Source organism: Convolutriloba macropyga, chromosome 15 (assembly GCF_964194025.1).
Source record: "Convolutriloba macropyga chromosome 15, txConMacr16.3, whole genome shotgun sequence".
NCBI lineage: Eukaryota > Metazoa > Xenacoelomorpha > Acoela > Convolutidae > Convolutriloba > Convolutriloba macropyga.
The window spans coordinates 29846296-29870646 of NC_134482.1; the positions used below are offsets into that span (position 1 = coordinate 29846296).

The 24351-nt window shown below is 32.9% G+C and overlaps 2 protein-coding genes across 2 annotated transcripts in view; one reads left to right on the forward strand and one right to left on the reverse strand.

Moving 5' to 3' along the window:
* Positions 1-24351, forward strand: part of LOC142354240 (integrin beta-3-like) — a 402746-nt gene that overhangs the window by 136339 nt on the left and 242056 nt on the right. The window lies entirely within an intron of this gene.
* On the reverse strand, positions 8730-21206 carry LOC142354313 (myeloblastin-like). The gene is made up of 4 exons (XM_075406581.1): positions 20828-21206; positions 12730-12820; positions 9964-10265; positions 8730-9035 (listed from the first exon to the last, which is right to left on the reverse strand). The coding sequence occupies exons 1-4, from the start codon at positions 21102-21104 to the stop codon at positions 8824-8826; spliced, it is 882 nt and encodes a 293-aa protein (XP_075262696.1). The 5' UTR covers positions 21105-21206; the 3' UTR covers positions 8730-8823.

The following is a 24351-nucleotide window of genomic DNA, read 5'->3' on the forward strand; positions in this document are numbered from 1 at the left end:
TAATACAAATCGTGAAAAAATGTGACAAATATCCGAATATTCTCAATTTTAAACTAATTTTGTCTTACCCAATGCGATTCTACCCAATGCCAACTTACCCAATTTACCCCATTTGCTAAATTTACCAGAACGACTATTTAGCCGACTTCATAATTAAATGGCCCGTGTGACTTGATATGAAACTATCACAACCAACCGAACATGGGATTATAATGTCCTCATAAACATTTTAAACCATCCGTGTAATAGCGACTGCTAATTTGTAATGGGATAATTGTTCCAACCCTCTTGAGGGGGGAGGAACTATATACTCAAATGGGTTTTTTTTGTTCAGTCAATTTTGGCCGATCGATCTATTCACCGTAGAGAGTTGTAACTCGTATCATTAGAAAGCTTGTCCAGTGTAGAATATGGAATTAAAAAGATTTTTTTGATTTTCGTTTTCTACAGGGAGTTATCGAGGTTTAAACTTCTGAGAAAAGAAGAGTGAATTCACGTTGTTTTTATTCACATTTTCCGGAATTTTTGCCTAAATTTTCGTCAATTTTGCTAAAATTTGTTATAATTTTTAAAAATAGTGTCGTTGATTTTATTTTTGAAGAGGAACAAGCATTGTTGATTGTTTTGATTTAATTTTTTTGGTCAAAAAATCTGGATAAACATTTCAAAATTTAGACTTTTTCATCAAAAACAGCACGAAATAAGCTACTTTAGTCCACTTTGATTAAAATTGCCGACACTACACCCCCAGACAAAACTAATACAATCTTTGTAGACTCAGAGGGGGGCTATTTCTACTTCAGAGTCCACTGAGATTGCACTGTAGTTAATACTTTGCCGTTTTTTTGCTAACTTTACTCGTTGATTATCAAAAATGCAGAATTTATTTTGAGTTTTCTACTAACAAATTATCTATATCTACAACATTCGAAAAATCAATTGTTCCTAACGGACAATAAGTATTAGCAGGGCTAGTTTTGTGCCATTCTTGGACTGTTACAATCCAAAAAAAATCGGGTTGTAATCAGTCGGTCTTTTTTTTTTAAGAAAGACTTTTTTTTAATAATAAAGAACAGAACATATCAAATCAAAGCTCAGGAGTGATAGGTCCAACCAATTTGCTTGCTAAGCAGCTCCAAGCTAATTCATTTAGTTTTTTAATTGAAAGTTTATGGTCGTTTCTTTTTTTAAAAATAATTGACTTTTCAATAAATAATGGCTTAATTAACTTTTCCTCTTTTTTTCTTAATTTGTTCAACTTCCAGCTTAGTGTCAGCAAAGAAAGACTGCTTCTTCTTTCTACTGATTTAACATTTATTCTCGGTTGCAGTTTTAAGCCTGAAGTTATTGTTTTCTGGCTTTGATACTACATGATTTCAGAATTTTGTTTTGATATTTGCCAGTTTTTCACCTTTTCTAATTTTGTCACATTATCACATTATTGACAGTTCTCATGTCACCTTATTAGCATTCAGAATAAGGAACAATTGAACATATTAAAATCCTGAAAGATATACATCATCGTTTTAACGGCCTCGACGCCTCTTTCTTGAAGGAATCAATTGAATTTTGTTGTTGTTGTTTGATTTTGCTGTTCGTCTTGACTCGCTTTCTTAATATTGACATATTACAGCAATCTACTGCATAAATTTTTACTCCACTGAGTTATTTGCTTTGGAGGCTATCTTATCGTTCATACAGAATTTTTTGAAAAAGTTTTGGGCTTTTTTGGGATTCGCAAAAAATAATTTTTGGGTTTTTCTATCTGTTCCTCATTTGGTAGACAATTATGCCAAAATTGTGGATGGGCGGGGTCGGAACCTTATGTGCCATCGCACATTACCGAGCCGCCTTGTTGAACTAAAAATCAAAGAGCATTGGATAAGTTGTTATTGAGTAAAAGGGCGTTGGGTAAAATAGCATCGAGTAAAATGGAATTGGGTAAATTGTCACGTTACCATTTTTAACATAAAACACCCCAAATTTACTAGTTTTTATGTACGTTTTTTGCCGAAAATTAAAAAAGTAATTTAAAGTTGAAATTTAAGAGACACTGCTAAGCATACAAGATTACTTCTGAATGCATTTGCAAAAATAATTCTTTGACCAGAAAGTGCAAAAGTCCCCCTGTGTTTAATACATAACGCCTGTGTCAAACACCGGGTGGGGTAAAGACAAAAATTTTTCATCGTTTTGATTTTCTGTCTACTTTGAATTCTTTTTTGTTTTGGTTAGATACTAGATGGGCTCCCATGGCCTCTTTCTTCTGTCCCTCCTTGTTCTCTAACTGTCGTATAAATGACTAATTTTATAATCAAATGTGGAGAATTTTTTTCTGTTTGTACGTGAACAAATCTAAGTTCAGGAGAGTGAAAACAAAAATATCATTCATTTTGCAGGAAATGTATGCAATTTTACCAGTTGTTTTCAGCTATCGGGAATTTGATTGGTTTCAGAGGTTAATAATCTTACTTCAGTAGAGCTCACTCCTTCCTTAGTTTTCATTCATTGTATTCATTGAAATTATTGGGAAAACGTCCAATTAGCTTGGAGAGAGAATATTATGCAATACCATTTAATGACGGAGCCTGCATGTAGAGGATGAAGCATGAGTCGTTGACCAATCAGATTCAACTAGTTAAATAAACCCATAAAATGGGCGTATTGATTACGACAAGTATACAGCAATCAGTTTCCTAGAAGATTGAAGAAGTGTTTCTTGGTTCTGAAGCTGCATAAATTAACTTTTCATTCTATTGCACAGCTGTGCATATCGAGACAACGAGAAAAGAAGTCAATTAATTTTTAAAAACTTCCAAACGTACTGCCGTGTCTGGTTGTTATTGTTATGGATTCCCTTCGTTGAAATTTCCTTTCATAGATTCATTTATTTTTGAAGAGTCTCACAATGACTTAAGTCAATAACTCACTGAAATGCTGAAGTTAAATATAAATTGCAACGTGAACAATTTTTTCACATTGAAAAAAGTTCATCAATATTTTCATATTTGGCGTGTTTACTTTTTCTGGACAAATATTTCAGCAGGCTTCAAACATTTCAATTTATGCGAAAAATCGACTTTTCTTCTTAGAAAATAGAAAATTTTTTTGTCAGTGAACATCAGAAGGAAATCTTTTTCTTTATTGCCGTGAATGGTCAAAACATCTCTCGTCAAACTTGAAGATCTTTAACATTTCTCGACAGCACTTGAAAGAATCTTGTTAAATCTTCACATCAATTTTTGTTCCTGATATACGTAAATATACCACAATGAGGGGTGTATAAATTGTGGTTGTGGCGAGGAGGCTATAATGGGAAAGACCCATTTTTTTCAAATAAGGATAAAGATGATACAATCAATTTTCAAAGCTTTTCTTGTTCTATTATTGGAAACGCATCTTTGCTTGTCTTTGAACTCTCCAATAGGCAAACGATTTATCATGTTCAACGATTTAAACTCACGTGACCAAATTGCACTTACATCTGGGTACGTTATTAGCCAAATACAAGTCCGAAACCGTCTCCAGTGCGCTGTTAAATGTCTTCAAATTCCAGAGTGCAAATCGTACACTTTTTGTCAGAGATTTTGCAATTTGCACAGCATTGGTCTGAACGAATTACACAGAAACGAAAATCACGCGTGGTATACATCTTCATATCCAAATTGTTATCTTATCAGTATGAACAGAAATTTCGTTCCACAATGCGAAGAGTTCGGCATTAATCGTTCAATTCGAAAAGATTCAGATCCGAACTTTTGTAACATTAGCCAGAAAAGAGTGGACGGTTCATTTTTGGCCCGCGAGTATTTCAACGCATCCATTGACTCTCCCGAGGAATTCAAAGGTTTTACCACAAGAAAATGTTTACCCGAAACTGCAATGAACGGAGGGTACTGTAAAACTGGAAACGAAACCCAACCAGTTTGGGTGAAATGGGTTGATTCAATTCAAACTTTTAACAATTCAGTACAAATATGTGAAAATATTGGGGGAATTTTATACCCAGATTTAGAAGGAGATGTTGCGCAAATTGAATTTTTAAAGAGATATTCGAACGCGCGGTTTTGGATGGGTGTAACAAGGCATACAGAATGGTATCTGTGGAAAAATTTGAGAGGAGAAGATATGAAACCGGACAGAATGCGATGGGCCCAATTTGATTCCCAAAATCAGGGAGAAGTTGTTAGAACATCGACTAGAAAGCCATCAGTCACAAATATTTCATCTCAGAGCTGCAAACCAGTTTGTCAAATGATAGTTTAGTTAAAACAAGCACGTGCAAGCTCTAAAATGCCAAAAATCCTCAATGCCAGAATTTGAAATACCAGAAAATTTAATATACGTGACCATGGCTCGACTTCCTAAAACATTCGTCATTTTAAATCGTGCAAGTTGCCTGTTTTAAGCAATGTTACGTAACTCTTCTGAAGTCGCTTCGAAATTCTGACGTAACACCTCGAACCGCTACCCGGTTCTCGATAGACTCCAGAAGTGAGTTCAATAAATTTCTCAGTGAGTTGAAGCAGAGACAGATAACCTATAACTACGTTTTCAATGAAACTCGGAACTCAAACTTTTAGTGGAGAGAAGTGGTGAAAGCGCGCTGAAGAAAATGCATATGTAAACTGTTTTGTTGGTCAACTTATTGCTAGGTTTGGTGTTTGGAAAACTGTTCAGTAAATCTATCGTTTTGAATTTTTTAAATTTTTCCTCAGGATTTGATGTACTATTTAAATATGGAAAATTGATACTCTTTTAGTTCGATTATCTTAGTGCGAGTAAATATTGATGCCGTTTTATAAAGCAAAACTAAAAAATGAAGAAAATGTTAAAACAATTTTGTTTGAAAATTTAATTGAAAATAATTAAACATATCAACAAAAGATGAACTTTGGTTTATTCGAGAAAACGTTATTTTGGATTCAGTTTGAAAACAGTTTTAAAGGATATGCAATACTTTGATATTTGAACAGGCAGAAAACAGCGATAACATTGCTTCGTGGATGGTGCATAACGGGCCGAAAAATGTGTGTACTGATTCTTGGGCTGCCATATATTGCTACTCAAAAACTTTGTTAAAGGCTAATTGAAAGACATATAATAAATGTTTAATTTTTAGACAAAGAAGAAAAAATGAGGGAAAAAGGATTTTGCATTTTTATTTATCGGCAAAACAGCAGAAGATAACAAGTTTTTGTTTGTTACAAAACTATAAATATTTACGTATATGGAATCATTGGCACTTTTTTCAAAGGTGGAAAAAAGAAGCTGTTTTTGCAATTTCATACAATGGAAAAGTTCTTTTATTTTAATCTTCTTTCCTGTTTATTCTATTGATCATTAATAATTCTAGCCTGCTTCATGCAAGTACTAAAGAACGAAAAATCTCGGTAAGGTGCCTCACATAAATTTTAGTGGCTTAATTATCTGCAACTTTCAAAATAATAATAAGTAACTTAATCTCAATATTGGTCATATATATATATATATATATATATATATATATATATATATATATATATATGCACGAGTGCATTTTCTACGGTATATATATATATATGTATATATACACATATATATATATATATATATATATATATATATATATATATATATATATATATGCGGTTGCTTTTCAATATTTTAACATTCCAAGAGCATGGACAAAACTTGAATACAGCGGAAAGCCTAATTACAGAAAAGGAATGGAAAAACATTTTTCCAACCAGAAAAACAGAATTGGAACAAGTAACACCTAAACTTTTACCAAAAATGGAAATTAACATTTTGATTTCAGAATCAATCTATCTAATTGAGCCAACGAAATTGAATTAACTATTGACTGGAGTACCAACACATTTACAGCAATAAAAATTTTGAATGTCAACGAAACAAATGACAATAGTTTAGCTAAATCAATCCAAGAAAGCAAAAATATCTGAATAATAAGAAATCCTTTTTTCAAAAACAAAAGGTCTCGCAATTCAATCGCCTTAGGTTACTGAAATGTAAATAACTCATTCTAAATAACAATTTGAAATATTGCAAAAAAGAAAAAGCTATGAAAACGCAAAACATGACAACTACAACTATTTTTAATGATTAAAACGCATTCAATCTTAACTGAAATCGTTTTTAAAAATCAGGGGAATATGAAAAAAAAAGAAAAATCAATAAAATATAAAGGATAAAACTGAATATATCAATGCAGATAAACAGACGAACATTAAAATTCAAATAAATAACAAAAAATGAAAGTTTTTCATGAATATTCTTGTTGTTAATATCAAAAAAGACGACAAATTGGAAGAAACAGAAGACACACAAAACGAAAACCAACAAACTTCAAAATTTCGTCACATTAAAACCAACATATTTAGTGCAACAGTAGCAAATGTTCTGAGAAAGCTCAAAAAACTAGTCAGAACGCAAATCAAACAATATGTTGAGAAATAAAATTACAAAAAACCTCAAGACAACTGAATATCAACAATTTACGCCAAGAGTTTAAACAATTAGTGACGAACACAAAGAAAAGATCTCATAGCAAATATTAGTAAATGAAAATCAAAAACGTTAAGGGAATACAAAAATAAAAGTCAATTTCTTGATGTTTATTTTTTTGATATTTAAACTTGTTTCATTGAAACAATATAAAGCAGCAATTACGGTAAAAATAAAACAATCTCTTTCTGAGCATCAACAGTGCCAAGAAGAAAAAAACGTTTAATCAAAACTAAAGAGAGCGATAATTTTCAAAACTGTTTGACTATCAAACAAAAACGGATTTGTAATTACTTCCACTGTGTCACAAAGGGACCAAAACTGCAAAAAACCATGGAAGTTTTTTTTTAAATTCATTCCATTCAAAGGAATTATATTTAACATCGGGCAGACCCTTAACTATCAACTTAAGTGTTAGCATAACTTATTTACGCTTCTTTAGCAAATAACCGAGACTCTGAAGTTTTGAGACAAAACGAAAGGATTAAAATCATCGATAGATACAGTCAAAACTCAAAATTTTTTGAACGTACATGATATCAAAACCATAAAAACCATCAACCATTAAATGAAAATATTAAAATTGGTCTGCTAATTGGCCGCAATTTTGATCGAAAATCGGGTAGTGTTGATAATTATGACACCGAATGGTAAGAGTAAAAAGAGTAAAGCTTCAACTCCAAAGTTAACATTTTATTTGCAGTATCCTTAAAAAAATTAAAATTAAAATTTTGAAGTAAAAATATCGATTGCTAGCCACTCAAGAAATCCAACCAAGACATATTTTGCCTAATTAAAGCATAACAGACTAAACGTCGGAATAATTGACCTCGAACGACTAGTGGGAGCTCTAATCAATTGCAGCCTGCTTCAGTTGGGCGGGGGGGGGGGCTAAATCGGACTAAGAAGTTCAATAGTGGGCTTCAAATAACCACACTAGAGGTTAACATTTACCACTGTTGGCATTTATTCTGAAAAAATATCAAATTATTAAATTATTCTAAAGTAAAAAAAATAATTGGTCAGCTGACCAATTATGAAAAAAACGCTTATTGACTCTGTTTTGGCGGCAGTTTTATTGTGAGTTTTAACTGGGTACCATGGCTAAATTTAGCAGTCCACTATAGTTTTGGTCTTCGAAAAAAATGGTCAGCCTTGTTTGATAATCACTGCTTCGGAGAAAGCCCCTGCCACTCAAATAATGTTTTTTACAATATCTTATAAGTCTTAAAAGACAGTATAAGATATTTTTCTCTTTGTTGCTCTGACACATAAGTGTTGCCTGCTGTAGTTTTTCGGCTACTGCTTGAGAGCAACTCTGAATTGTCTTCAATATGAAGAATATACCATACTTCAGGAATTTATATAAGAGGAAATTTTTATCGTGTAAGATCTGATAAGAGGAATATTTATCGTGTAAGATCTTATAAGAGGATTTTTTTATCGTGTAAGATCTTATAAGAGGTATTTTTATCACATAAGATCTGATAAACGTCTTATCAGATCTGATAAGAAGATGCATCCCCTTACAGGCTATTAGCACGATGGTTTTGTCAGAAATTTGTCAGATCTTACACGATAAAAAATTCCACAATCATTGGGGATAACACATTACTATGTAAAAAAATAGCACGTGGGGGGCATAAAAAATATAGGCTCATTAAGCTGGGAGGGCAAAGCAGAATAGATCCTTCAGTTGGTTGAAATTGTTACCGAGAGAGATCGCGCCAAACGCAAAAAGTCAAGGGCGTAAAAGTCACTCGAAAAGTCAAAACTGTCAAACGAAAATTTTGCATAAAAAAGACACACACGTTTACAATTATTGCTATGAACTTCGTTCAAGAGCAATAAAAAACAACTCTACACATGAGTACCGTTTGTGAACAGGTAAGGCGAAAAGACAGCGGAAACAGAATTTATATCGGTGAAAAAGGTTCAAAAAGCAGAAAATCTTTTCAACCCCCAATTTCTTTCTTCATATCAAGAAGAGTTGGAAAAGTGTTTGCTGCAGAACCACTCATGTGATCATTGCGTTAAGTGCTCAGGTTTGTTTAAAATTGCTACTCAAAGGTTATCTGTCATTGTAATCGTATAGTTAGGAAAATGTGAGTTTGCTGAACACATCTTACAATATAATCCAAAAGTTTTTGATCGTAGACCGCAACGATGAGATCGATTTTCCCTTATGGAGTGCTCTCCGCCATTTAGAATTCAATTTTACATATTGTAGTTAATTCTTTGGTAAATACATTAGATATAAATATATTAAACAACAAAATGGTAGCACTTTGAATTAATTTTCTAACAAATGTATTTTTAATTATTTTGCAGAAAAATCCGTCCAATCCAGCCATAGAAAAAGCTCAGCCTAACAAAGTAGCTTCCATCGTTGCATATTCTGTGAGGAGTTTGTGTCTTGCTGGCCGAGTAGCTGGCTATCCCGTATACACACTCTGGCACAAAATCTTCTCCACAAGTGTCGAACTTGTACAGGGGGCCGCCATAGTCGAAGGTGCAGACGGCGGCGTCTGTGAAAAACATAAATTAGATTCAAAAATATATCTGTAATTTCCAAATACCGATCATCGTTGCAAGCATTATTGCTTTTTAAAATTGCCAAAGAGTTGCTATATACTAAAGTCCCATTTGTGAAAAAAATGAGGTAAGTGCGAAAATCGGAAAACTGGGAATCGGTAATATGCACTCGCTCACAATGTACCAAAACTCAATATGATTTTCTATTAAAAAAACTTAGAGAAATAAAACCATCGCGCTTGATCATAAAATATGTTAATAAGTTTTAAAAATTAAATTAATTAAAAAGGAATCATATTCACGAGATTGTTGACCAATAACGGTATGCCAATGTGACTGTGTGCTTGTTTTCAGAATGATTGCGAAGTTGCCTGTTTTCGAAAAACTTGAAAACTGCAAGACCTCTACTCTTTGTTAAATCAAAGAATTAAAAATAAAACAGATGAATAGAACATAAGTTAAATTAATTAGGATTCAAACTCTCCAAAATAAAAAATGCAATGGTTTCACAGGCTTTTCCTCAATTTGAGCAGTAAAACTTAGTCGTCTCCGATTGAAAAAGTTTTTCTCAAATGAAATTTTAGCTAAACGGTTTTAAAAAATGAATTTTTGGCGCTTTTAAAAATTAGAGTTTAAAAAGAAATAGTTTTTGAGTTTGCATTGAGTTTTCTGTTTCATAACTGTCGTAGCTCAGTCTCAATTTTCAAAACTTTGTCTTGTTTTCAACCAAGCCACAGAGCGCGTTCAAAACACAGTTTATTGTCGTATGCTGGGGCTAAGATGGGAGACTAGATTTGCAGGGCCCATAAAATCAGTAATCTTCTTTCATTTGAATTTTGAGATATCTGCCCATTGCGTTGTAATAAAAATTCTGAAATCTGACCGTAGACATTCGAATTTAACAAAAACTGTTTTAAAAACCTTGTATTGCGGGAGCAGTGCAAATATTATCTATTCTACAGGGTATGTAATCGCTGCCTTCATAATGGTGATAGGGCACAGATCTAAACGCAGTTTCCATCAACTCCGGAGTTGCGATCTTGGGAGAATTGCCCAGGGTCTCCGGTTTTCCCATACCACAGCTTCCAAAAAGTGTCATGGGAAGGGACTCCTCTGGAATTTCCTCTGGACATACTTGGAGGTATACTTGTTCAAAAGCAATTATGGGAGTCGCAGTTTGCAGGATCGCCAGATCATTGCGAGGCATTAGACTGGGCTCAAACCTGAAAGATGCAATACACACTAACCCAAGTTGCGGTTTTAGACGGATTCCGCAAGCTGTTTTTTGAGTTAAGCTTAAGAATATTAGGATCTTTTCCATTTGTGCCCCCCAGTACGTTATGCGCCCCCAGTTACAGAGCACATGCCATTACATAGTAAATCATCATGTAAAAATATGGCACGTGCGTCTGGGGGCTGCAATTAATATGCGCCCCTAAGCTGGGGGGACACAAACGGAAAATATCCCAATATTAATAGAATGAATCCAAAAGTAATTATTTTTAATGAGCGCTCAGTCTCGTTTAAGTGTTGAAGCCCAGGTAACATCCCCCTACATTAGACTTGGCTGGTTTCCTGACTTTTGTCTATTAAGTCAGAGGCATTGAAGATTTCCCGGCAAAATTTAATTAGGTTGAATCAGGCGCAAAAACAGTTGAACGAGATATTGCTTATTCTAATTTCAACATGAAAGAAGAGATTTTTTGCTGCAGAATGGAAAGAATGTATACATGAGAAATAATGCTATAATCTACAAAAAATGCATTTCTACCCGATTTTTCTTTGTGAAAACGTAAAAAGCATTTTTGGGTGATTTAAACGAGAAATCGGGTAAATTTACACAATTTTCTTGGTCTTAACCATACGATTTGTTGTGCGAATAATACGATGAATTGTGTAAACTTCCTGCTATTTTCTGTGTGAAATTATTCGAAATATCATGTGCTTCTATGCAAAATTTCGCCTGAATTCTCCACGCAAAAATCATACGGTAACACACGAAAAATTGTATAATTTTTACATGATTCATAATGATGGTTCATCAATAATTTTATGGTTGAGCCCGAGAAAATCGTGTGAAATTACACGGCTTCTCGTGAAAAAGATATAAAAAATGTGTGTCAGTTTGTGCATGAGAAATCGGGCAATGTCACGCGATTTTTTGTGAGATTCGCACGAGAAAATTTTAGTGTAGAATTTTTTGGATCTATGAAAACAAAAATGTGACTGTATCCATGGCCAATTGAGAAATGCTAAATTGATAAATTAAGTAGAGCTCGACCGGAAAAAACTCGGCGAACGTTTGCAATTTTTTTCAAACTTAACATCATTTTGCAAACTTTTTGCAAATTTGACCTTGCGAAGAGATTATTTGCAAATTTTTACAAATTTGGCTTCATGCCTTTGAAATTTGGCTTTATGCATTTGAAATTTGGCTTTATGCATTTGAAATTTGGCTTTATGCATTTGAAATTTGGCTTTATGCATCTGAAATTTGGCTTTATGCATTTGAAATTTGGCTTTATGCATCTGAAATTTGGCTTTATGCATTTGAAATTTGGCTTTATGCATTTGAAATTTGGCTTTATGCATTTGAAATTTGGCTTTATGCATTTGAAATATGGCTTTATGCATTTGGCATTTTCTTTAATTTGAATTAGAGAATGACAATTATTTACACTATTGCACAAGCTCTCATCAATTACATTCCCGGGTTGACCAAAAGTTATAATCATAGAAATTTCATATTTTGGACCATTGACTTCATAAATCAAAAAAGTTTCAAAAGATTGGTAAAGTTATAACTTTGCCATAAATGAAAGTTCTATGACTAAAACTTTTCCATAAATGGAAGTTTTATGACTACAACTTTTCCATAATAAGGAAGTTCTATGGTTACTACTCTTCCATAATAACAGAAAGGAGGCATTTAAAGAGTCTTGGTTTTTTCGTGAGTCCTCATGAGCTTCTTAAACTACAAGGAAAAACAGTTTTGACTGTTTTTCTTGCAGAATAAGCAAAAATGGAGGCTCTTTTTTTCCAAGACATATAGCTAAAATCTAAAATCCCGGATAAGCCAGGAACATTATAGCACATCATAGAAGAAAGAAACAACGCACAATTATAATACAGCACATGGGAGAAGGTGCCTGTAAGGGCACAAAGGGATGGACATTTAACAAAAAATCGTGTTTTTTTTTAAAAAAAATTTTTTAGCCCCCAGAACTTAAACGAAGACGCCAAACAAAAAAAGCTGGTGCCTTACATCTGGAAATTACGATTTCTAAATCTTAGGATTCAAAAAAAAATTTTATGAAGTTCTATGACTACAACTTTTCCATAAATACGGTATCACTGAAAAATAGTTTTTTCGAATTTTTTTCTATTTAATTTTTTGAAACACACCAATTGTGCATTGTTTTAGCCCTCTTCATGATTTCTTTAAAAGTTTGTTAATTTACAACTTTCGTACAATGATAGTTCTATGATTACAACTTTTCATAGAAGCCATAATATGAAGTTTTAATTTTATAACTTTTTGAATTATGGGGTCAACAAGGGTTTGTTGTTATTCTTTTGACTGACGGCAATATAAACTTATATACACTAATTGCTACAAACGTCACGAGGGGGGGAGCTTATCCTGATGATATGAAAGTTTCGTTATATAACTGTATAGGTACTGACCCTGGTGCAATGAATATCTCTGCTATTTTGTATTTGGTCTTTGGTGCGTGGGCGAGTGCGAAGTCTCCAATTTCTACAAATATCTCCTCGGCTGAAATAACAAAAAATTAGGAGTATAAAACTTTGCGACAATCATAGTCTTGCACAATAACATGATTGTGACAATTCTGCAAAAAAGTTTGTTCTTAGCATAGTTCGTCTTATTTTTATCATTATGCTAGTAGTTACTCATTTATTTTTAATAGCTATCACAGGGTTAATGTCCTTTCAAAATCAAAAGACCAGCCGAAAAATTTAAATTGCTAAACGCTGGAATTTTGAGCCTCACTTCAAAGCGAAAATTGCTTCTAAATAGCCATATAGAAAACCGAATAACAGACAAATATGAGCTTTTATAAGTGTTGTTTTTATATATGAACGCTAAAACGATCAGCCATAGTTAATTTTCCAATCTCAGCATTTGAGAGACGACAAAACGCAATCGGCAATCTTTGTTTGCAAATAATACTGCAACCCTTCATATGATGATCGAATAATTTTAAAAAGTAATCCTACTTTAGGGGATTGTTGACGAGCTACATTTTACTAAATTGACAATTTGCTCCTTTCAACAATGACTGTAGTTGCCTGCTTTAATAGTTTTTAAAACTATAAAACGATCTCACTTCACTAACTAGAAGAAAAAAAAACAATAATAGAAATAGCTAAATTACAATTAATTGGCAACAAGACGTTTCTCAAATTAAAATATGCAATTGCTTATCGAGCACTTACTTTGGCAACACGAACTTAGGCTCCCCTTTTTGAAAGCTCTGTTTGTCAAGGTGTCCCGCTTTTTCATCCCTATTTATTTAACCCCTCTATAATTTAACCCGATATATTCACCCCTTTATCATGCGCCCTCATCGGCCCGTAGGACTTGATATGAAACTATCACAACCGAACACGGGACTAAGTTATCCACTTAATTATGACAAAACATGCCTTTAATGTCGGCAGCAAATTAGTGGAATGAAGCGATAAATGGGGTTAAATGACAATGGAGTCAAACTTATATCAGTTGTACAAACAAGTTAACAGAATATATTGACTTCGGGAAACTGACTTCTAAAATATTTAAAAAACTAAAATAACTATAAATCCTTGCAAAATTAAACAATCGTGATATTTTCTACAAAACAAGATACAAAAAATATGTTAAGAAGGCTAGGTAAGAACTTAAAACATTTAAGGTGAAATGAAAGTATTGAAAAGTATCAATAAAACTTCTTATATGCACTATCGAGACCATAGACCATATCACCTAATCTGATTTTCAATCAGATTAGGTTATAGGACAAAAAACTCCAAAAAATGGGAATAAATTTGGCTAAATTTTTGGAAGGAAAAAGTATTGTAAGACCCATAGACCATTATCTACCCATCAAAAAACTCATTCTGCAACAATTGAACCTTATAAGGCTTGGATTTTTTCTAAAAGCAATTGTAAATAATTTTTTTATGACGCCGGTGAAAGAAGAAATTAAATGCAGCATGTGAAAACAAATTCTCTCAAAAACCGATAATTTGAAGGAACAATGATATCCCACTCCAAATTAAAAGACTAGTGAAACAATTTTACACCATTTTTGAAAAAAAATGTATTTTTACTGTTTTCTGTATAACTAATTTAAGAATTAAGCTCTTTTTTTAGATCTCGTTAACAATAGAAGTTCAAATAAATGATATAAGTCTTTTTGACATTTCAAAATAAATGGCATTTCAAGTTGTTTCGAAAACATAAAGCCACGAAAAAATCAACATCGGCTTCTATCAGTTATCACTCGCGAACTCATCGAAAACTCTATTACAGAAAAAGTACCTAAAACACACATAAGATGTAGACGCAAAGCGTGTAAAGTTGAAAAGTAAAAAAAATGTTGAAAGCGGTTGCCGCAAATTTCACTCGAGGAAAGATGAAGAAAAGATGAAAAAAGAGTTTAAAATAGCTCAGCTAATTTTTTGCTTCTTTAAAAAGATCGACTTTTTAGTCTCAACATAAAAATTTAGGGGTTTTTACACTATCTACGGCATCTCCGTTCTTCTTAATAAAATAGTTTTGACAAATTCACTGGTTTAAAAAGGGAAAAAGTTTATTTTAAAGGTTTTTTACCACGTTATGATGTACATAATCAACAGTGTGGTCATTTTTATGTATACACAATTGCTCAATGCGCAGCGTAGTTGCCTCAACTTACAGGAAGACTTTAAAATGAAGTTAAACCAAATGAGGTGATGAAAATACCAACCGTTAGATCCAAGTAAAAGTGGCCATGACTAGACTACCCAAGCAAACAATTGGCAATGACTCGAAATACTAGCGGAAACTACCACAAATTACCGGCAGAGCGCGTTCATGTTTCTAGCTTGTGGGACTCTGCAGCTTTGATCAGGCTGTGCAATCAGGACAATGACCAAAGATCCAAATCACAATTTGACGGGGATTGAAATTGTGCACATGAAGAAGACTATGAAAATGTTATTGTGCAAATGTAATCCTACTATAGGGGAATGTTGAGGAACTATATTTTACTAAAATGACGATTTGCTCCTTTGAACAACGATTGTTGTAGTTGCCTGCTTTAATAGTTTTTAAAACTATAACAAAATCTCATTTCACTAACTAGAAGAAATAAAAACAATAATAGAAATTCCTAAATTACAATTAATTGGGAACAAGACGTTTCTCAAATTAAAATATGCAATTGCTTATCGAGCACTTACTTTGGCACCATTAACATAGGCTCACCTTTTTGAAAGCTCTGTTTGTCAAGGTGTCCCGCTTTTTCATCCCTATTTAATTAACCCCTCTATAATTTAACCCGATATATTCACCCCTTTATCATGCGCCCTAATCGGCCCGTAGGACTTGATATGAAACTATCACAACCGAACACGGGACTAAGTTATCCACTTAATTATGACAAAACATGCCTTTAATGTCGGCAGCAAATTAGTGGAATGAAGCGATAAATGGGGTTAAATGACAATGGAGTCAAACTTATATCAGTTGTACAAACAAGTTAACAGAATATATTGACTTCGGGAAACTGACTTCTAAAATATTTAAAAAACTAAAATAACTATAAATCCTTGCAAAAGTAAAAAATCGTGATATTTCCTACAAAACAAGATACAAAAAATATGTTAAGAAGGCTAGGTAAGTACTAAAAACATTTAAGATGATTTGAAATTATTAAAAAAGAATCAATGTAACTTCTTATAATCACTATCGCGCCCATTTTTCAATCTGATTAGGTGATAGAACAAAAAACTTTAAAAATGGGAATAAATTTGGGTAAAATTTTGAAAAGAAAAAGTATAGTAGCCCCATAGACCATTATCTACCCGTCAAGAAACTCATCCTGCAACAATGGAACATTACAAGGCTTAGATTTTTTCTAAAAGCAATTGTAAATATTTTTTAAATGACGTCGGTGAAAGAAGAAATTAAATTGCAGCACGTGAAAACAAATTCTCTCAAAAACCGATAATTTGAAGGAACAATGATATCCCACTCCAAATTAAAAGCTGAGTGAAACACTACTACACCATTATTGAAAAGAAATGTATTTTTACTGTTTTCTTTGTAACTAATTTAAGAATTAAGCTCTTTTTTAAATCTCGTTGACAATAGAAGTTCAAACAAATGATATAAGTCTTTTTGACATTTCAAAATAAATGACACTTCAAGTTGTTTCGAAAATATAAAACAACGAAAAAATCAACATCGGCCCCTATCAATTATTACTCTCGAACTCATCAAAAAATCTATTACAGAAAAAGTACCTAAAACACCCATAAGATGTAGACGCAAAGCGTGTAAAGTTGAAAAGTAAAAAAAATGTTGAAAGTGGTTGCCGCAATTTTCTCTCGAGGAAGGATGAAGAAAAGATGAAAAAGGAGATTAAAATACCTCAGATATTTTTTTCCTTCTTAAGAAAGCTTGACTTTTTATTCTCAACTTAAAAATTTAGGGGTTTTTACACTGTCTACTGCATCTCTGTTCTTCTTAATAAGTTAGTTCTGACAAGATCATCGGTTTTTTAGTAGGAAACACTTTATTTTAAAGGTTTTTTAACCACGTTAAAATGTATATAATCAACATTGTTTCCCTTTTTATGTATACACAACTGCTCAATGCGTAGCGTAATTGCCTCAACATACTGGAAGAATTTATAATGAAGTTAAACCGAATAAGGTGGTGGAAATACAAACCGTTTGATCCAAGTAATAGTGGCCATGGCTAGACTACCCAAGCAAACAATTGGCAATGACTCGAAATACTAGCGGAAACTACCACAAATTACCGGCAGAGCGCGTTCAAGTTTCTAGCCTGTGGGACTCTGCAGCTTTGATCAGGCTGTGCAATCAGGACGATGATCAAAGATCCAAAACACAATTTGACTGTGATTGAAATTGTGCACATGAAGAAGACTATGAAAATGTTATTGTGCAAATGTAATCCTACTATAGGGGATTGTTGACGAACTATATTTTACTAAATTGACGATTTGCTCCTTTCAACAATGACTGTAGTTGCCTGCTTTAATAGTTTTTAAAACCATAAAAGGATCTCACTTCACTAACTAGAAGAAAAAAAAACAATAATAGAAATTGCTAAAATACAATTAATTGGCAACAAGACGTTTCTCAAATTAAAATATGCAATTGCTTATCGAGCACTTACTTTGGCAACATGAACTTAGGCTCCCCTTTTTGAAAGGTCTGTTTGTCAAGGTGTCCCGTTTTTTCATCCCTATTTAATTAACCCCTCTATAATTTAACCCGATATATTCACCCCTTTATCATGCGCCCTCATCGGCCCGTAGGACTTGATATGAAACTATCACAACCGAACACGGGACTAAGTTATCCACTTAAGTATGACAAAACATGCCTTTAATGTCGGCAGCAAATTAGTGGATTGAAGCGATAAATGGGGTGAAATGACAATGGAGTCAAACTTATATCAGTTGTACAAACAATTCAACAGATAATATTGACTTCGGCAAACTGACTTTTAATATATTTAAAAAACCAAAATAACTATATATCCTTGTAAAATTAAACAATCGTGATATTTTCTACAAAACAAGTTACAAAAAATATGTTGAGGAGAAGGCTAGGTAAGAACTTAAAACATTTAACGTGAAATGAAAGTATTAAAAAGTATCAATGTAACTTCTTATATTTTTGAAAAGAAAAAGTATGTAAGACCCATAGACCATTATATAGCCCTCAAAAAACTCATCCTGCAACAATTGAACCTTATTAGGCTTGGATTTTTTTTCTAAAAGCAATTGTAAATAATTTTTAGATGATGCCGGTGAAAGAAGAAATTAAAATGCAGCACCTGAAAACAAATTCTCTCAAAAACCGATAATTTGAAGGAACAATGATATCCCACTCCAAATTAAAAGCTGAGTGAAACACTTCTACACCATTATTGAAAAGAAATGTATTTTTACTGCTTTCTGTGCTTTCTGTGTAACTAATTTAAGAATTAAGCTCTTTTTTAAATCTCGTTGACAATAGAAGTTCAAATAAATGATATAAGTCTTTTTTGACATTTCAAAATAAATGACATTTCAATTTGTTTCGAAAATATAAAACCACGAAAAAATCAACATCGGCTCCTATCAATTATCACTCTCGAACTCATCAAAAAATTTTTTACAGAAAAAGTACCTAAAACATCCATAAGATGTAGACGCAAAGCGTGTAAAGTTGAAAAGTAAAAAAAAAATGTTGAAAGTGGTTGCCGCGATTTTCCCTCGAGGAAAGATGAAGAAAAGATGAAAAAAGGAGTTTAAAATACCTCAGCTAATATTTTTCCTTCTTAAGAAAGATTGACTTTTTATTCTCAACTTAAAAATTTAGGGGTTTTTACACTGTCTACAGCATCTCTGTTCTTCTTAATAAGTTAGTTTTGACAAGTTCATCGGTTTGAAAAAGGAAAAACTTTATTTTAAATGTTTTTTAACCACGTTAAAATGTATATAATCAACAGTGTGGCCCTTTTTATGTATACACAACAGCTCAATGCGTAGCGTAATTGCCTCAACATACTGGAAGAATTTAAAATGAAGTTTAACCCAATGAGGTGGTGGAAATGGAAACCGGGTGATCCAGGTAAAAGTGGCCATGACTAGAATACCCAGGCAAACAATTGGCAATGACTCGAAATACTAGCAGAAGATAACGCAAAAAAACCGGCAGAGCGCGGTTATGTTTTCTAGATTGCGGGACTCTGCAATATTTGCAATTTTGATCAGGCTGTGTAATCTGGACGATGACCAAAGATCCGGAAAACAATTTGATGGGGGTTGGAATTGTGCAAATGGAGAAGACTATGAAAACATAGAGTGGAATCATGATCCAGATATTGCAGAGTTGCATTACTATGACCAGACAAAGTTTTTTTGCAAGCCGAAATTTATTTACATCTTTGACATTTAATTCTTTTCATGTCACATCCACCGCAAACGATACTCGAATCAGTGCTTGGGGAGTTGGGATATCAACACTCAAACTTAACCGATGAAACACCAAGCAAAGATAAAAACAATGAACTAAAAATTCATTAAAAACGCAATGAAAACAAAGTTATTGAATACAGAAAGTTGACCAATTTTGTCACCATCGGCAAAAAGTTGACTTTTGGACTCGGGCATGGCATTTGTAGTGCTCATTGGATGCTGTTAGCCTTTCTGGTTTTTTATCATTAAATTCACGAAACTAAAATAGGACAAAAAATATGTCCTAAACCAGCGGCTTTATGATTCGCAACAGTGGGTTTATATTCAAACTTAGACTATTTACTAAGACTTATTTGGACTATCACTCAATTATGTTGTCAAGACTCATAAAATCGATGGATCTTAGGATGCGAAATAGATTGCTCTGAATCAACTAACACCTCCCCTCGTGCTTAGGATTCAATCAACTCATCTAGGGCATTCACATTATTTCCTATGAAATAATGCCACCAAGTGCAAATTTAAAGTAGTCACAATTAAAGGTGAGAATAGAAGTTAAAAAAAAAACTAGTACAATCCTGCAATTTGCGAGCTGATAACAAATGTACAGCTTCATCTTTCTTCAATTATCTTCTGAAGGTTGAATGAAAATAATTTAAACAAAGTTTTTTGTGCATCTTGTGATTCAAAATACAAATTTGCTCACAATTTTTTTTTTATCAAAGCAATGAAATTGGGATATCATTGTGTTCCTAAGTTCATTGGTTTTGTTGACGCTTCAATGGAACAATTCTGGCACTGGTATATGAGGTCAAAATGTAAAATGTTTCTAGACAAACGCAAAAAAGCATAAAAAAGTTAATTAGGAAATTCGGATTAAAAAAGAGCTCCGCAGCTTTTGAGTTATTGATGCGCGATCATATCATTTTTTGACGTTTCTTTTTTGACACAAAAAATTAATTTTGTTGTCTCGAATATTTTGTTCTTGTACCATAGCTCCAAAAAATTTATTTTTAATCGAAGCTTTTCTTTTCTGAAATCACATAAAAGAAATTATGATAAAATTCGAATAAAAGAAATTATGATGAAATGATTTGAGATTTGATGGCAATAAGAAACTTTTCGTTGCTTTCGTTGAAGTTCATATAACAACAAGATGACCTATATCATTGTTAAATGATATATAACGTTATAAAATTATTGTTCTCGGATATCATTGAAACTAAAATGTGTAAATATAAAGCCGATATACGCTAACCAAGAATCAAATCATTCGAAAAAATCAACAAATTTTAGACCACCAGGTTCAAAGACTTGGCCAACTTTACAAATTTTGCACTCTACGGGTATCGCTCAATCCGTAAATCCAATACATTTCTTGGAATGTTTTTCAAGAACTTAATTTCTTGGCTTGAGTTCTCTGCCACATATTCTAAAGTGATAAAGGATATTTGTATTATTGTATTTACTTCTCGTAAGATTATAGCCGAATTTCAAATCTTCAGATTTATTAATTTACGGTTATTTATTTCACAAACGGAAAAGATCTCAAAAATTGTTGAATCTGAACCAGGTACCTGTTGAATCATAAACGCAATGAGCCGCTGTCATTAGAAACTTCTCTTCAATAACTGTAGCACCACAAAATGCTACTGAACCCATAAATCTCAATCTTGCGTAAAAAAGTCTTCTTTGGCTTGGAACCCCATTGATAATTAGGTTCGAAGTTTTATTTTGAGAAGACAAGGCAGCTTCTCCTGGAATTGAATCGTACTTATAATACGGCATACTTGTGCAGGTGTTTACAAATATGAGCAAAAGCCATGTAATACATAATTTGGTTCGATAAATCATTTTTTCAGCAAAATTTTCCGTACTTTTGAGATTTAAATTTGTCCGTTTAAATTCTGATTGTGATCACAAAACTTGTGACCTTTGTTCAAAAAGCCATCTGAACTATGTTAGCTCTGTTCAATGACGATAAACAACTGACGTTTGATGGTCAAGATCTTTGCTTCTTTAAATCACGAGCTCCATGTTTTATCTGTCGTTGTAAAGAAAATAAACGTAATAACGTGCTTGATTGTTTTTCATGTATTTCAGTTCAATTCACGAACTAACCTATTTCATGTTTAAAAATCACCTTCATGTAGTGACCTTGACTGTAGAGGGGGGTTCACTTGCGAAACTCAATAACAACCGGAAGAATTCCGTGGAAGACTTGAAGTAGTAAATTGAATTGAATTTTGTTTATCTGGTGCATCAAAATTGTTCTATGAAAGGCAAAAAAAGAAGTACCAACATGGACTGTACTACAGGCTGATGCACAACAAGGTAGAGCCCAGGAGACCTAATAAGGAGAAACCAAAGACCTAGGGGTGGGGAACTTGAAAAAGTGGACAACTAGAAGAAAATTTATGAATTACTAAGCTATTGGGCAGATAGCCTTTTTCATACTTATGAAAAAACCGTTGAAAGCTTGAAGTACTCTTCTGACACAAATCTGAGGGTATAAGGTTACTTTCCTGCATAAAGTTGAATGCATTAACCCTTCTAACTCTTAATGAATTATTTCCAGCTCTTTATTGTCTTGCTTTGGAAAGCAATGTATTTTTTGACACTGATCGTGTGTGAGATCACTTATGGAGCTCGGAAAAATTGAGTGTTAGGACTGGCGTTTGATTTCGAATTTGGAGCAAAACGTCATTAAAAAGTTCAATAAAATAAAGCTCAAAGACTGTAGCATGTTGCAACTCGTTCATTATTTCATGCACTGACTCCCAAACGCGATTAAAATAAATTGATCTAATGGTTCTGTGAACAACTCGAAACTGACAAGTCACTAAACTAAAACTTGAAACGGTTTTTCTCAACCAGTATTCGGAATTTATCGCATTTACGCCTGCATCTCTAAACAAAATGAATGATTATTTTTTTTAAAAAATTATTCCAACATTTTTTTAAAATCTAATAAGAAAATTACGGTGATAAAAAAAGAATATTGATGAAAACTAGTGAAAAATGCTAAAACAATAGTACAGAAAAAGTGGTAATGTCATCCAGTTTTAACTTTGGTTTGTCACTTTGCCACATGCGGTTTTTTTTCACACAAGGGCACAAGGTGGATAAGCAGCTGTACCTGTGATATGAATTTTTATTTGCAGAAATTACAATTTTTACCTGTATAGTTAATGGAATCCGTTTTCCCAATAGAGAGCTGCTTCAACCAGACATGTAAAACAATTGCAACTTCTGCAAAAAACAATTTGCATGAACAGATGCGTGTTCAACTCATGTCTTAGTCTGCAACAGAAACTATAACTGTAGCACATGCACCAGCGCGACAACTTAAAGCGAGAAAAGATAAAAATTTTCCCCTAAGAAACCAGCCAAATAAATTTGTTTGGAAGCAAACAAGATTTTTCTATTAATTTTGGCGGTCCCATAATCCAAATGTAGTCGGAAGTCATAATGAGGAAAAAAAGTATTACTAACAACAACCAGGCTAGAGCGAGGTATAAGTGGGGGTAAGTAGAACTCTTTTTGAAAATATCCCCGTAAAGTGTTGACAATACGTAGGTAATATGCTAAATGTGTTCATAGTTTAATTACGTTCAATTGTGCAAAAAATTGAACGTGCCAATTTTGCATAAAAAATTGCAACAAATTTCAACGCATTTCTTGCATAAAAAAATTAAAACTCAAACAATTCCTGAAATCATTGCTTTCGGCAAATTCCACGCATCATTTTTTCACATTTGTATTTTGAAAAACTATAAAAATTCAGATCATTTCCAAAATAAAATAATTACATCAAAAAACATTTTCAAATCTTATAAAATGTCCGAAGAGGCCGTGCTTACTAAAAAACGCCCAAAACTTTACTTATAACCTTGTCAATTGATGTAGTTCAAGACAACTGTACTCTTGTTCTAGAAGCCACGGGTTGCGACTGAGTTGTGGTGGTGAAAATTATGAAGACAATTTGGAAACTTTTTAGGATAAACCTTGAAAATATGTATAATATCCGACAAAAGTGCCGACACTATGTTAGATATTTTTCCTATTGTACAATTTTGTAAGAAATATGTTGTATGTTTTCGAATGTTAAAGTTGGCACATCATTTAATTGATGAAAATATTCTATAGAACTATCGAATTTGACTCAATTTTTTTACATTTGGCAATTGAGTAAACAACTACTGTAGCGTTTCAAACCTCAATTAGGGATTGAGCGAAGTGCTTTTTATGACCCATTATTCTATTTAAGAGCAGTAGGGTTGTAAAGGTACTAGCCTTCCAGTACCGCTTTCTTCCAAAAAAACTTTCTGAGCAGACCTGTGGAAATCTGAATAGAATAGACTTCCATCCCAAAGTTTCAATTACATTTAAATCTACGATGATTTCTTAAGAACTTTTTTATCAGAATATGGTGGGGATTTTCAGCTCCGGAAAAAAAATGAGAAATAAGTAAAATTGAAAAGAATACGGTACGGATAAAAAATACTAGTTCAAAATTGTTTGGTGTTCTTATAATATTCTACTAGAATATCCCCAATTTTCAAACAACTTCAATTTCACAGGTATTTGAATATAATAAGCATACAAGAATGAACGAATCTAAGTTATTACAAAAAATAGTCACTTTTGGAAAAGTTTTTTAAAACTTTGTGCTAATTATCAGAGAGTTTTAGTTCGAAATTGCGAAACAATTTAGTGTCATGAACATTTTTCTCTTCGCTAATGAACAATTTCAATAATTCAATAAGTTACAATGATTTTAGATATTAACGATAATCTTCCATCAATTGCGAAAAAAGTCTGATAATCAGCTATTATTGTATAATTTAAGAAGTAAAATTTACAAAATAGGGATTCGTTTAGGGGGAAACAGTAGAGCTCAAATCATGATGTGGTTGATTTAATCATCAATGTAATAAACTCTTTAAAACTGAATACCAAACTTTGACAAAAAACGTTGTCGATTAAAGATTGTTTGGTTGGTATTGCGGCTACCGTCGAGAAAATAATGCGGGAGACATCAAGCATGCAAGTTTGGCGGATTCTTTTTTTGTTAAGTTTTGGACAAAAAAATGTTTTG

Bases quoted from the DNA above. Each gene is read 5' to 3' on its own strand.
- LOC142354313 (XM_075406581.1), bottom strand. From the start codon at position 21,104: ATGATTTATCGAACCAAATTATGTATTACATGGCTTTTGCTCATATTT. The intron at 12,821-20,827 runs GTACCTGGTTCA...TTGTTATTTCAG, and splicing joins TTGCGTTTATGATTCAACAG to CCGAGGAGATATTTGTAGAA. The intron at 10,266-12,729 runs GTCAGTACCTAT...TGCATCTTTCAG, and splicing joins GAGATATTCATTGCACCAGG to GTTTGAGCCCAGTCTAATGC.